This window comes from Patiria miniata, unplaced genomic scaffold (assembly GCF_015706575.1).
Source record: "Patiria miniata isolate m_02_andy unplaced genomic scaffold, ASM1570657v1 HiC_scaffold_1, whole genome shotgun sequence".
NCBI classification, from domain to species: Eukaryota; Metazoa; Echinodermata; class Asteroidea; order Valvatida; family Asterinidae; genus Patiria; species Patiria miniata.
The window spans coordinates 28,678,658-28,692,154 of NW_024037047.1; the positions used below are offsets into that span (position 1 = coordinate 28,678,658).

Genomic DNA, 13,497 nt, shown 5'->3' on the forward strand with positions numbered 1-13,497 from the left:
ATCTACTGGATGTCATAAACCTGTTTTCATGATGACACCATATATTACTATTGCAGTATATCTTTCTTGTTAAATCTTCAGTCAGAGTTTAGAAGTTCAGAAACGAATGAGTTTAGTTACTTGTACAGAAACAAGTGTCATGTCTGCTTCGCAACCAACCGACTGGATACAATTATTACTTGCAAGAAAGGCTTGTTAAAGGAATCACAACGGAAAATACAATTTAAAAAGTAACAAAAAGCAACCAAATTCAATTGAAAGAAAACAACAATTATCTTTTTTTAAGGGTTTTAAATAATGAAAATGCAATGTATTTAAATTCGTCCTATGAATGAAACCAATTGTTAGCCCCAATCCTTCATAAACGCTAACCTTCCCAATTCATCCAAACTCCTCTTTGCAAAATGGAGGATTTTGCAGGATTGAGGCTATATGGCAAAACTTTGTTGTGTCAAGGTCTTGGGCCGGACCTTGTGTTGTTGATGCTCAGCCGTGCGTAAAGTTAGGACTATATTATTCTTGAAATCCTCCGCACTGCTCCAGGATGTCTCTGCCTCAGCATATTGACAGTGACTGCTGTAAGATTTTGCAGGATTGAGGCAGTGGTCTTCTTTCCAAGGACCACATTCAAGAAATAACAGATGATTTTGGAGGATTGAGGCTGTATGCAATTTTTACATGGAGGCAGTTGGAGGATTTTGCAAGATTGAGATTGCATCCTAAAGTTAATTCTAGAGTTAAAGCATGCTAGAGTTAAAGTTAATTAACATATTGTAAGACATACATGAATGTAGCAATATAAAATAATTGAGTTCCTCCCCCGGTCATGAACATGTAACTAAGGAAAAAGTATTGATTAATTATTGAATGGAAGTTTTTGGTCAACTTTTGCAGTGCAGAGCATTTGGTACAAAGTTAATTTCTGTATGTCATGTTATAATTTTTTTCTTCGTGTTTTTGTATCTAAACAGCACTCAAGATGAAAGCAGCGTCAGCCAGCCAGTCTCATCCTATGCACGCTCAGGGGGGTGGGGATGCCGACTGCAAACCTGCGACAAACGGATTGGACAATGGTCTCCATGACGACGCCAGCCTACCCAACGGGAGCACAGAGTTGCCGAAGGCCGAAAATGGACACGGTGGGCCAAACTCCAGCGCCAATGACACTCATTCAGATACGGACAGAAACAGCCCAGTCCTAAATGGGCACGCTGAAGATGTATCATCGGAGGATTCAGACAGTAAAAAAGATGCGGTTGCGACCAACTCTGAAGACCTTCCTTCCGATGATGCAGTCGACGATGTGGACGGAGACAAAGCAATAAGAACAGAATCAGAGGGGAGTGAAACAAAGAAAGACTCCAAAGTTGAAGACGTGATTGTGATACAGGACACTGCGTTCACTCTGAAACTAGTACCGCCAGGATGCGAGTCTTTTGAATTACAGGTTTGTATAGTCAGGTCTTATATCGGAGCCGTTTTTTACTTTCTCAAAAAATGTCTTTGGACTAAATCCATTGACCGCAATAGACCTTATGCGTTGCTGTTTTTTTTTTTTTTTTAAGGAATTAGCAATAATACACAAAAAGGTTTCCTCATGCCTATCACAGCGATACTTAACCCTACCCCACCTCAATCCTCCAAAATAATCCTGGCCGTTTCGGAGGATTGAGGATGAATGGTGTTTGAGAAACATAAGGATGTTGGAGGATTGAGGATGAAGAGTGTTTGAAGAGGAGGAAGATTTTTTTGAGGATTGAGGATGAATGCATTTTGAGAGGCAGGACTGTCTGACGATTTTGAAGTCCGGCGCTGGGTATCCTGAAAATAAGAGCAACATTTTGGAGGATTGAGGATGGTTCCTAGCAAAAAGGGCCTAGAGGGTTACAGGTTACAGGTAGGTTTACCAGTTGCCCTCTGACTCCGCCTTAACGCTTAACGTCTATTGGAAACCATTACTGAAGAGGCACCAAAGGCCAAACTTGCAAGTTGCATGCGTTTTGTGCGTGCTCATACATTTTAGGTGTGAATGCTTTTTGGAAGTGACCAGTGTGCAAGCATAGTGCCCACGCTCATCAACTCTTTAGTCACAGTAGCGCCCAAAAACGCCCTGCCTATTGCCATTACTCACTGTAGCGTCCGAAACTGCCCAAGGACGCTATGGTTTTATTGATTTTTCAGTGAATCAATACAATGTATAGAACAATGAAGTCTAGGTGCCAGTGCGATAATGGCTTCTTCTGTTTAGATAATAAATGAAATCATTTGGACGTTTTAAGCAGTGTGTGGCCACATCAAGATTAGCGGAAGATTATGCAGCATTTACTGGTGCTGCTAAAGACAAACACAAATACAGTGTATGTACATACACTGGACACTGCAGCCCGCTCAGATTTATTGAACACATTTGCATCAGGATACATGTGAGGCGTACTGGCCAAATGAGAAAACTCTATAGACACAGGCCATAGTAGGAAAAAAAATCACCAAAAAAAAAAAAAAAAAACCAATGGGGATAATTTTTGTCCATTTTCAGATTTATTGGTTCTTGTTATTTTTGATACATGTACCGGTGTGTCTACTACCGGTACAAACATATTTTTAAGAAAAAGTATAAAAATTGTTGAATAAAAGTGTTTGTAAGGGAAAAGAATTGGCATTTTTTTTAATGTTCACGACTACAAAACTTTCAAGGCCATTTTCTCAGTAATTTACTTTTTTGACACGTCGAGACATGCAAACTTTTAAACAGCCATAATTCGTCAATGTAAATATCCGATTGAAGTGCAACAAACAGTATTGTAAGGAGAATTTTGTTCTCTTTTGCTAATACCCACAAACCCACATTTCGACCTCTACCCAGTTCTGTCTCATTTGCCAGAACGCCTAACATATTCACTTTACATACATGTATACCGGTGCATGTAATATTACGTACACTACAGCTTGTTGTGTACGTGTACCGATGTATGTAAGTTTTGCTGTTTATTAATTGCTTTATCATTGATTTTTTTGTCCATTTTGGTATCTTTTTCAACACCTGCCAAGCCGCTTGATTTTAATCAGTATTATTTGGCTGTTTGGGAACGGACATCTTTTGTATTTAAAACAAATTTTGGGACATTTAATGTACACAATGTACATTTGGGTTTGCAAATTGTTACATGGGAGCAGTTGGCTGTCTTTTATATTTATGATCTTCGCTGCTAGTGCTACAGTATTTGAAAAAGGGCAATCCTTAAATATCGGAGTATGAAAAGAATGTTAACTGGGGTTTATTATCAGATTTTGTCAGCCCATAAATAAAACATCAGTTCATTGATTATTCAACAAAGATGACATTTGCATTTCTGAAAAGTACCAGTAAAATTTTGAAACGCATTTGCTGGTACAAGGAGGAACAAAATGTAATGTACCGCACGGGCATCTATATTGCGGTGCATATAGCGGTAGTTCAAGAACACATGTACACAATTTGTCTCCTCAGTACAGGGTGCCAGTAAGTTATCATGATGCTAGTCAGCATTTGTCTGATGGTTGTTACACTTCCCATTTCTGAAACACCTCAAAAACCACAAAACCTCAAAAAACAATAAATTGTTTTATTTTCAATGAAAACTTATTTTCAGTCCAAGCCGGCAAAAAAACTTACTCTTCCATTCATTCGTATAAACATGAATAAAAATTTATCAAAAACAAGAACTACTCCAATGTGTACATGTAGGTACATTGTACATGTAGAATAAGTTTTGAGTTGTTCAATCGATTGTAAAAATGTCAGTACCGCCGTTTTCATACAATATACGGTGTATGCCAGCAATTTTCATACATTTACTGCACTACTGAATCATGCTTTGTGGCTTGCCACGTGGTCTTTTCTAACCAGCTGTAGTGCAACAGCTGATTCTGCCTCACACAGTGATCTACTAGAAAGCCCCTATGCACACAGGAACAGTTTGATCAGCCCACACGGTCCAGCCTACAGTTCAAACATGTGGCCTGCTATATTCAGACTTGTGAACTATTTTTGCCCTGTGTACCTTCATGTGCTGTACTATTCCACTGACTAGTTTCAAAACCCCTAGATGAATGAATCACTCCCCGAACGGGAAACCGGTGGATTCCCCGGTGACCATTATTCATAGCTGTGCCCTAAAAAAAAGGGGATTCCTGTATAGTAGTAGAGGCGTGGAGCCTATTTCGGAACACTGAAATTTGCTAAATGCAAACAAGGCTGCAAAAGAAGGTCACCGACTCAAAAAGCATTGGATTTTGGTTGTGACTGATTGCCAGCAGATTCTTGCTAAGCATTAATATGTGCTAAGCAATCTTTTCTACTATTCTTCTCAATGAAATGAACCCTGGACATTCAGAGGTCACCGTTTATAAGTTTTCTAGGGTTTATTTTTTTTTATTAAGAGCTCGTTTCTAATTTTGGAGAAATTTGACCCATATTTTTGTTAGCACTTGGCAGGGGATATAATTTTTTTAATCCTTGAAAGCGCTTGACTGCGTTACTACAGTAGGCCCATAAATCTATGAATTTAATTTGTTTGTGATGAATAGGGGGGATAAAAAGTTGGTGACAAGAGTGAGTGATTTACAGGTTGGTTAGTTGGGAGGGGGGATGTTCGGGGTAATTGGTTCCCTGCTAATTCTTGCTAAGCATTAATATGTCATGAGCAATCTTTTCTACTACATTTTTTACTCTCAATGAAATAACCGTTTATAAGTTTTCTGGGGTTTTTTTTCTGAAGAGGTTTCTACTTTGACCCATTTTTGGTTAGTAGTACTTGGCAGAGGTATAATTTTTAAATCCTTGAAAGCACTTGACTGCATAACTGAGTGATTTACAGTAGGTGCATAAGTTAGTACATGAATTAAATTTTTGTGATGAATTAGGGAATAAAAAGTTGGTGACTTGGATGAGTGAGTGATTTACAGGTTGGTTAGTTGGGGGGGGGGGGGGTCACGTAATGGTTATTGGAGTGGCCCTTTCCATTATCAACTTTTAGTCAGTAGTGTAACATTGGAAGCTTTTTGCGCTTGTCACAATTCATCCAAACGGGTGTATAAACCATTTTTAGCCAGAAAGCCTCGGTTTAACTCCAAAGGACCATCTGTGGGCCTGTGGTTTTCCATGAAAACCACGTGCAGCTTCATTGTCATGAAGTATAGGCCAGATTGATACCATAGACCGACCACAATGTCATATCCGGCGTAAACCACTTACATACAAATCGTCTGTCACAGTTCACAGGGAGGGCTATTCTAGTGTGTTAAATTTATTCAAAATACTATTTACATGTAGCAAAATGAAATAATATTTTGCACAGTTTTACAACATGTTTTTATACAAACTGTCCAATCTTTAGGCAAGGTTTTCTCAATAATTTTGTGGTTCCATTTTGTGGGTTGCACTCTACCCAGTCGTTCAGAATTCTGTGCAAAGTTTGTGGATTCCAAGTGAACTTTGCCAAATATATTTTTTAAACTTAACCACATGTATGACGTTTTACAAACAATGGTTGGCCATTTTGAACTTCCACTTCACATACATGTGATTTAATGAAGCGAAGCAGTGTGTTTAACACTGATCTGAAACAGAATGAGAATAACAGCAATTAAAAACAAAATGGAAGGTTTGAATTGCAAAATGATTTCTCTTTTATTTGAATCAGACAGAGTCTCCCTTGGGAAAGATTCGCAACCTACTTTCTGAGTTTAGAAACCTGTCCTGAATTTAGAAATCTGTCCTCCTAAATTTAGAAATCTTTCGTCTCGCGGTTGAAACCTTAAATCACAGGAAGTCCTTACTTAACTGCCCATATCGACTCACGCTGTTTGCCAAGTGCCCAAAAAAGATGACTGCATTGTCACACGCTTCTAAATTTGTTCTTAAAGAAGAAAAATAGGAACAGATAACATCAGGTTTTGCTGTGGTTTTGTCTAATAGTGGAAGAGCAAAATCCAATAATAAGGTTTTGCTGGTTATCAGCCAGACACACTTACACATTATGATTGTTGTCAATTAAAGGGATGGGTATCGGTTAAAATTAGGGGGGAAAATTAGGAGGCCAGGGTGCAGTGTTGAAGTTGAATCATCTTTCAGCTGTGGTAAATAATCTAATTACATTGTGAGGTAACACACAAGACAAGGATCAGGCTATCTGCAGATCTGTCTGGGATGTTGGAATGGGTCCGCCAAATGGGGAAAAAAATGAATATTAAGAATGAAGATATCGGTATCTCAAGTGAACAGAGTTTACCACAATGGCCTTGGGAGTAATGAAATTACATTATTTGTAGGAACTTTAAAGGGAAAATACAACATTTGCAAACATCAAAAAATAAAACTACCAAATCATTTTGAAATACCTTGCTGGACTGTTAGTGAATGACAGTGTAAAGCATCCTGTAAAATCATGGCACCTGGTATACTGTCATTTTCAAGAAAAGTGGTATTTTTGTATCAATTTCCAACGCTGGTCGGCTGACCAGCGTTGGAAAAAAACTGGCTTTTTTTTCAAATACTGGCCCCAATTGACCATCGCACTTGTTTGCAATCGATTACACACCTATGAACGGGTACAAGCCAGCTTGACTGGTTCCCTGACCTTACAATTCCCCAATGTATGTAAACTGCTCTGTTTCTTCTTATATGGAGTCAGGGAACCAGACTACAGGAAAATGCTTGTTTTTCTTGGTTTTTATAGTATTTTTGAACCCAAAACCTCAAAAAGTCAGTGTAACTATATTTGCTATATATTTCCAACCCCCAATTCCATCCATGTCTGAAAATTACAGCAAAAGCAAATGATGTATATTCCCTTTAAGGTGAATGTAATGTGTCCGACCCATACAGTATGTAGAACTAGAAGCCATGATGGGTTCTAGTTAGTATGAAAGGGGTTCCTGAAATCTCCAAGTTGGACCCCAGGTCCTTCTGAGATTAATGTTGAAGAACCTTTGAAAAAAATTGAGTTTTTGCAACCTCAGTCTTATAACTTGAGTCTTGAGCTAGACAATGTAATGTACAATGTATATTATTCTAGTAATGAATGTTAATGAGTCCAACGACAGAATAATTTCACATGTTGATGGATGGAATGATCCATTCCACGAGCAGAAGCCAATTGGAATGGAACACTCCATCCGTCACCAAACTCAATTATTTTGTCCATTGCACAAATGTGAAACTTTCGTTATTTGTTTTATACAATGCCTTAATAAATCCTTGTCATCTGATTGGTAGTAATATTGTGACTGATGCAGTGGAACTTCTACGATATTACCGTGGATTGGAACTTCTATAATTGCAGTGTGGCCGGTTCGTGGGTTGGGACGAATATTTGAATGACACGTGATCAATGACCACCAGTCAGATGACAGGGATTTTATAAATTCAGGCGTTGTGTAATACTTAATGTGCCCAAAGCAGACCATAGTTATATTGAGCCAGAGTTCCCGAAGCTAGGACCCTGAAATCCCCCAAAGCTAAAAACCATAGACAAAACTGAAGTTTTAAAAAGCCTCATTGTGTTGGTGAATTAAGTATGTTTTGGTAATGGTATTGTAGCTTTACACGTACATAATTTTTTTGGTGTGCTGTCTTAGAATTGGGACATCAAATTCTGACCAAATGTGCATCTGGGCAATTCCACAGTTACTCACGTTACATTTTTGATGTACTTTTGAGTTTCCTTGGGCTGTAATTACCTTACTAAAAAGGTTTAATAACTGTTATCCCCATGGTAGATAGAGTAGACCTAGACCTACCTATATACATGTAAGCACCAAAGATGACATCCAGAAAAATGTGTTATGTATGATAAATAAGACGCACAAAATTGGTTACTCACGTTACCTTTTCATAACTCGAGTAACCGATTTTGTGCGTCTTGTTTATCATACATAACACATTTTTCTGGATGTCATCTTTGGTGCTTAGGTACCGTAGGTCTGGGTCTACTCTATCTACCCTGGGGATAACAGTTATTAAACCTTTTCAGTAAGGTGATTACAGCCCAAGGAAACTCAAAAGTACATCCAAAATGTAACGTGAGTAACCGAGGAATTGCCCATCTGCGTATTTCTCAGCAATTTTGCATTTGTTGCATTTGAATTTTACCAATATTGCATGTACCAGTAAAACTGCCCTAATTCTCTGAAATAGTGAAAAGAGCTCTACGTACATACATGTACACGTATGTACGGTACATGTTGTTATTCAAGAAACCTTCAACGTACTCTCCTTATATCATCATCATGAGTTTCGTTACACAACTTGATAAGTGTCCAAGGTGGAATGTATTACAACACACACTCACTTTCATTGAGTGGCCTACATGTGTATGCTTGGCTGGGTTTAATGAAACGGCTGATACCTACAGACACAATCTACAGACTCAGTAGTATTGATTTATGTAGTGCTGTACACCTCAGCTCATTGATTGCATGTTAAGGAATTTGCTGCTTCAAATGGGTTAATTTCATTGACCTGTTCAGCTCGAAGAATAGGAGTGCAGAGAAGAAAACAGGAAAATTAATTACTAATGATGATTATATAGGCCCTACATGTACCACCCCTAATCTGTGTGTGGTCTTATGGATGCATCAGGTCAAAAAATGCAATTCAATTTCTTATTGGTTAAATTTTTTTTTAGTTTATCCAGTTATTTTTGTAGTAATTGTGGAGTGCTGTAGCTTCATGGTGTGATACATTGAACTCAAGATCTTGTGGCTAATTCTGCAGGTTGTGGGTTCGAGTCCAGCCTGGGTTGTGGTGGCTGTGTCTTTAGGCTAGACATCAGCCCTCATTGCTTCTCCCAGCCCAGGATTAAAGAGGTTGTGGAATGCTCGAAGACATTTCTGTAATTTTTCGGGTATATGTAGCCTAAGGTGTGATGAAATAAAAACGACTACATGTATTGTGTCTGTCATGAAATGAGTACAAAAGGTACTTTTTGAGAGCTGTTTTTCAGGCCCTGTTTCAACCCGAACGTGCAATTCGTGTAAAAGTCGTCGTTGGGGGCAGCAAACAAAACATAGTAAATCGTAACGTAATAAACAGGACTCGTTTATACTACGCTGCATCGGGAGTCCTGTTTATTACGTCACGATTTACTATGTTTTGTTTGCTGCCCCCAACAACGATTTGTACACAAATTGCACGTTCAGGTCAAAACAGGACCTGAAAAACAGCTCTCAAAAGTACCTTTTTTACTCATTTCATGACAGACACAATAGTCGTTTTTCTTTCATCACACCTTAGGCTACATATACCTGAAAAATGACGGAAATGTCTTCGAGCATTCCACAACCTCTTTAAATGGATACATGTACAAATGTGCATGTGTAAGGGCAAATGTGGTACCTTACATGTGTACATGTTTGATATATCCATTTGGACCTACATGTACATGTGTATTGTACATGTAGCATTGAGCTGGGAGATGAGATGGTCTTTATAGAGTGTCCTAGCTCATTGGCATGACAAGCAGTGGTAATAATAAAGTAGTATCACACTGTGAGCACCTAGTATACATTGCACAGTGTAATTATTTGAATGGGGCTGTGTCGAACGTACCAAATGTTCGAATATGCGATCGTCAACTGAAATCAGAATATTGATTCAAATATTCAACAAATGTGAGTGGTCTTGAGGAGATTATGGAAAACATATCTTAAGTTGTGTGATTTTATTGTTTGTCAAATGCCACTATTTTGTTGAAAGCCACTTCCGTGCATGATCTGAGAGCTTCCAAGAAAAAAGCTGACTCTACATGTACCTGTTCTTTATATTATTTTCAAAAGCTTCGTGTCAATTTTTGGACAAGCACAGGTGCAAGCAAATCCCAATCGGAGGCCAGTTTAGACTGTCACTTGTTTGCGTATTGTCTATTTATAAAGTGCACGTATGTGTACATGTATACCTGTATCCCCCACCATTGGTGCTCAAGGCACTACTTCACTGCTATTCTGCTCATTGGGCCAACAAAACACTCCAAAGACAATCTCAGCTCGATGCTGCCATTTCCGTGCAAAGCAGCTAAAATAATCCGCACTAACAATCACTGCCCTCACAGGTACCCATTTACTCCTGGGTGGAGAGAAGCAATGAGTGACAAAGTGCCTTGACCAAGGGCACACGCACCAAAGCCGCAGGCTGGACTCGAACCCACAACCTGCAGAATTACCTGCAGACCACAAATTCAATGCTCCAGACCGCGAGGCCACGGTGTAACTTGATCAGTGTATTTTGAAAACAGTACATATTCGATCAAGCCCAAGGTGGAATAATCAAATACTAAGTTATTCAAAAATGCATCTATAGCCATTATGCTACTTCCAAATTTCTTGATCATTATGCGATTTCAAATTTATTGAGCTCATCCTCTCAATTTTTCTGACAATCCCGTTTTTTTCCTTCTAGGTAAGCCCCCAGGAGATGGTGCAAGAGATCCACCAGGTCCTGATGGACCGGGAGGACACCTGCCATCGCACCTGCTTCTCCCTGCAGCTAGACGGCAACGTCCTGGACAACTTTGCCGAACTGAAGAGCGTCGAGGGGCTGAAGGAAGGCTCCGTCGTCAAGGTTGTGGAAGGTGAGAAAGAATCTGATTTCAATTTCTAAAATCCGATTAAAAAAAATTATAATCATGATTTCTAACAACCCTGGTTTCACTTCATTTTTTTTTACAGAGCCCTACACAGTAAGAGAAGCCAGGATCCACGTCCGGCATGTCAGGGACCTGCTGAAGTCACTGGATCCCTCCGACGCTTACAATGGTGTCGATTGCCAGTCTCTCTCCTTCCTAACTACCGTGCTTAACGATGGTAAGCAGAAACGGCTGAGCATACAGTCATAAAGTTCATAAAGGGTTTAAGAAGAAAAGTTGCTTAGCGGGTTTATGACATTCTTAACAGTACAATTAAAAAGTTACAACGATATGAAAAAAAAAGTATATGACGTTTTCCCTGGAAACCTGTTTTGGGAAAAAATATTTGTTTCCTGTGATGACTTAGAAACAATGCTTAAGTCGGCAGCTTCAGGAAATTGACACTCATTCTTACATCTTTGAATATTTTTTTATTTGATAATTAATTTTAATTAGTGACATTTGCACTACGTATTTAGCTTCTTTAGTGTGGTCTTGGTGTCTCATTGATGTCATTCATTGTGGACAGTCAACGCCTGTAAGCTCATTGGATAAGTGATGAGACATCTGCAAAAGAGTAAAACCCAACATTAAAACTAAATACCTGGGTGTGATTTTTAGTTAAGCTCATCAAATTGGTTGAATGATGGACAGACGCATGTAGTAAAATATTCAATTGCCTTATGGTATGTAAAAGATTTATTTAGGCTTCCTTTTTGCTCTACATGTATGTAGAAGAAAGTCATTTTGTGAATTCCTTGAAAAAGATCTTGGTGAAAGGTCAACAAAGTAATAGCGTCTTTTGTGAGTTTAACTTCCTTAAAGGGAATATATATCATTTGCTTTTGCTGTAATTTTCAGAAATGGATGGAATTGGGGGGTTAGAAATATACAGCAAATATAGTTACACTGACTTTTTGGAGGTTTTGGGTTCGAAAATGCTATAAAAACCAAGAAAAACGATCATTTTCCTGTAGTCTGGTTCCCTGACTCCATATAAGAAGAAACAGAGCAGTTTACATACATTTGGGAATTGTAAGGTCAGGGAACCAGTCTAGCTGGCTCGTAACCGTTCATAGGTTTGTAATCGATTGCAAACAAGTGCAATGGTCAATTGGGGCCAGTATTTGAAAAAAAAGCCAGTTGTTTCCAACGCTGATCGGCCGATCAGCGTTGGAAATTGATACAAAAATACCTCTTTTCTTGAAAATGACAGTATACCAGGTGCCATAATTTTACAGGATGCTTTAGACTGTCATTTACCAACATCCTGTTAAGGTATTTCGCAAAAACTTGGTAGTTTTATTTTTCGATGTTTGCCAATGTTGTATATTCCCTTTAATACCATATTTCTATGCTTATAGAACGCAAGCGCAACAAGTCTTCAGATTCGGTGGACTGCACCCCGCCCGAGTACCTCATGCCCCTGAGCAAAGAGCGCCCTCTATCCAACATGCAGCCAGTCCACAAGGAGAGTCGTAGCCCGACGTGCCTGAAGGTGCTGACGGTGTCGGGCTGGAACCCGCCGCCGGGTACCAGGAAGATGCACGGTAAGCGTACACATTTCTCGTTAGTTGTATATTTTCTTGCTAAGCAAGAAGCAGCCGTGGACCAGTCGCAGGCAAATCGCATCCCATTATATTTTGGCTGGTATCCCGATTTTGCTAAACAGATACATTCCAAGCTTAGTGCCCAATTTCATGGGGCTGCTGGGCAGAAAGATGCTGCTTATCAAATTGATGTGCTAAGCACGTAAACAGCTGGGAACCAGTCAAGCAGTGTATGTGGCATGGTATATTTAGCTGGTGTCCAGTTCTTGCTAAGTAAACCTATCTGTGCTAAGTACATACTTAACATAGTGGTGGGAGAAATTGGAGATTTCAAAATCCGGTTATCCTATATTTTTTTTCAATTTGAGTAACGGTCATCCGATTTCACAAGATATTAGCTCCCATTATTATTATTTATTATTATTATTTATTTCTTATTTTAACTGGTTAGCCCATTCAGTGGAATCCACTTACATGTATCTCCCATGGGTCCCAGTAAAGAGAAGACAATGCATGAACCAAGAAGATTGCTAACGGCTGAATGCAGTTACAATCAGAGACCATGAAGCAAATTGGGGGATGCTCCAGAGTTGTGTTCTTTAGCTTGTGTCACAAAACGGTAGATTCGAATGTCCAAAATCCAAACCGAAGAGCGGACTTAAAACTGAATTTTAAAACTCTGGATATTAATGACACCGCTAGCTTAGCATCTCCAAATATGCCCCCAGATGAAAAGCTAACCTTGCAAAAACCTTCCCAATCCATCAGGAGGTTTTGAAAGATTCTTCAGGATTTAGGAAGGTACAGTGTACGATCCTGTCACTCTGGGCAATTCCAAGGTAATGGAATGCCATCAATTAAGTCTCCTCCTGCAACTTAAGTACCGTTTTTCACAAGATCAAAACAATGATTCTGTGCTTTTACTTTAATTACCGCCACTTTTATTTTTCACTTTCATTTTTTGAAAAATTTATTTTGGCCTGAGCCAAAGGCGAGGAACATTATCCGCGACAGGCCACTGCGTACCGTACTTGTTTAAAACAGGCCAAGCATTACAAAAGTAGATTGCAAATGGGTTATTAAGTACAATGTCAAGCATACTGCCTGCAGACTATGCAGGTCTATGTGACTCTAATTCCATTTCCTCTGCATAAATTAGTCCTATGCTAAGAGCATCCTTAGTTTGTTCTCGCAAGATACCACATTGATAACACATGACAGATTTACCATTTTGCTTTCAAGCAAAACAGGAAATTCATTTAATAACCAACTTTTGTCAGTTCAAG

The 13,497-nt window shown here is 39.0% G+C and overlaps 1 protein-coding gene across 1 annotated transcript in view; it reads left to right on the forward strand.

The window, feature by feature from the left end:
* The window catches only part of LOC119727929 (clustered mitochondria protein homolog), a 57,320-nt gene that overhangs the window by 10,991 nt on the left and 32,832 nt on the right, over positions 1-13,497 (forward strand). The window contains exons 2-5 of the mRNA XM_038200012.1: positions 972-1,447; positions 10,436-10,607; positions 10,705-10,839; positions 12,026-12,211. Coding sequence (XP_038055940.1) covers positions 972-1,447; positions 10,436-10,607; positions 10,705-10,839; positions 12,026-12,211 — 969 coding nt within the window. The remainder of the gene's footprint in view (positions 1-971; positions 1,448-10,435; positions 10,608-10,704; positions 10,840-12,025; positions 12,212-13,497) is intronic.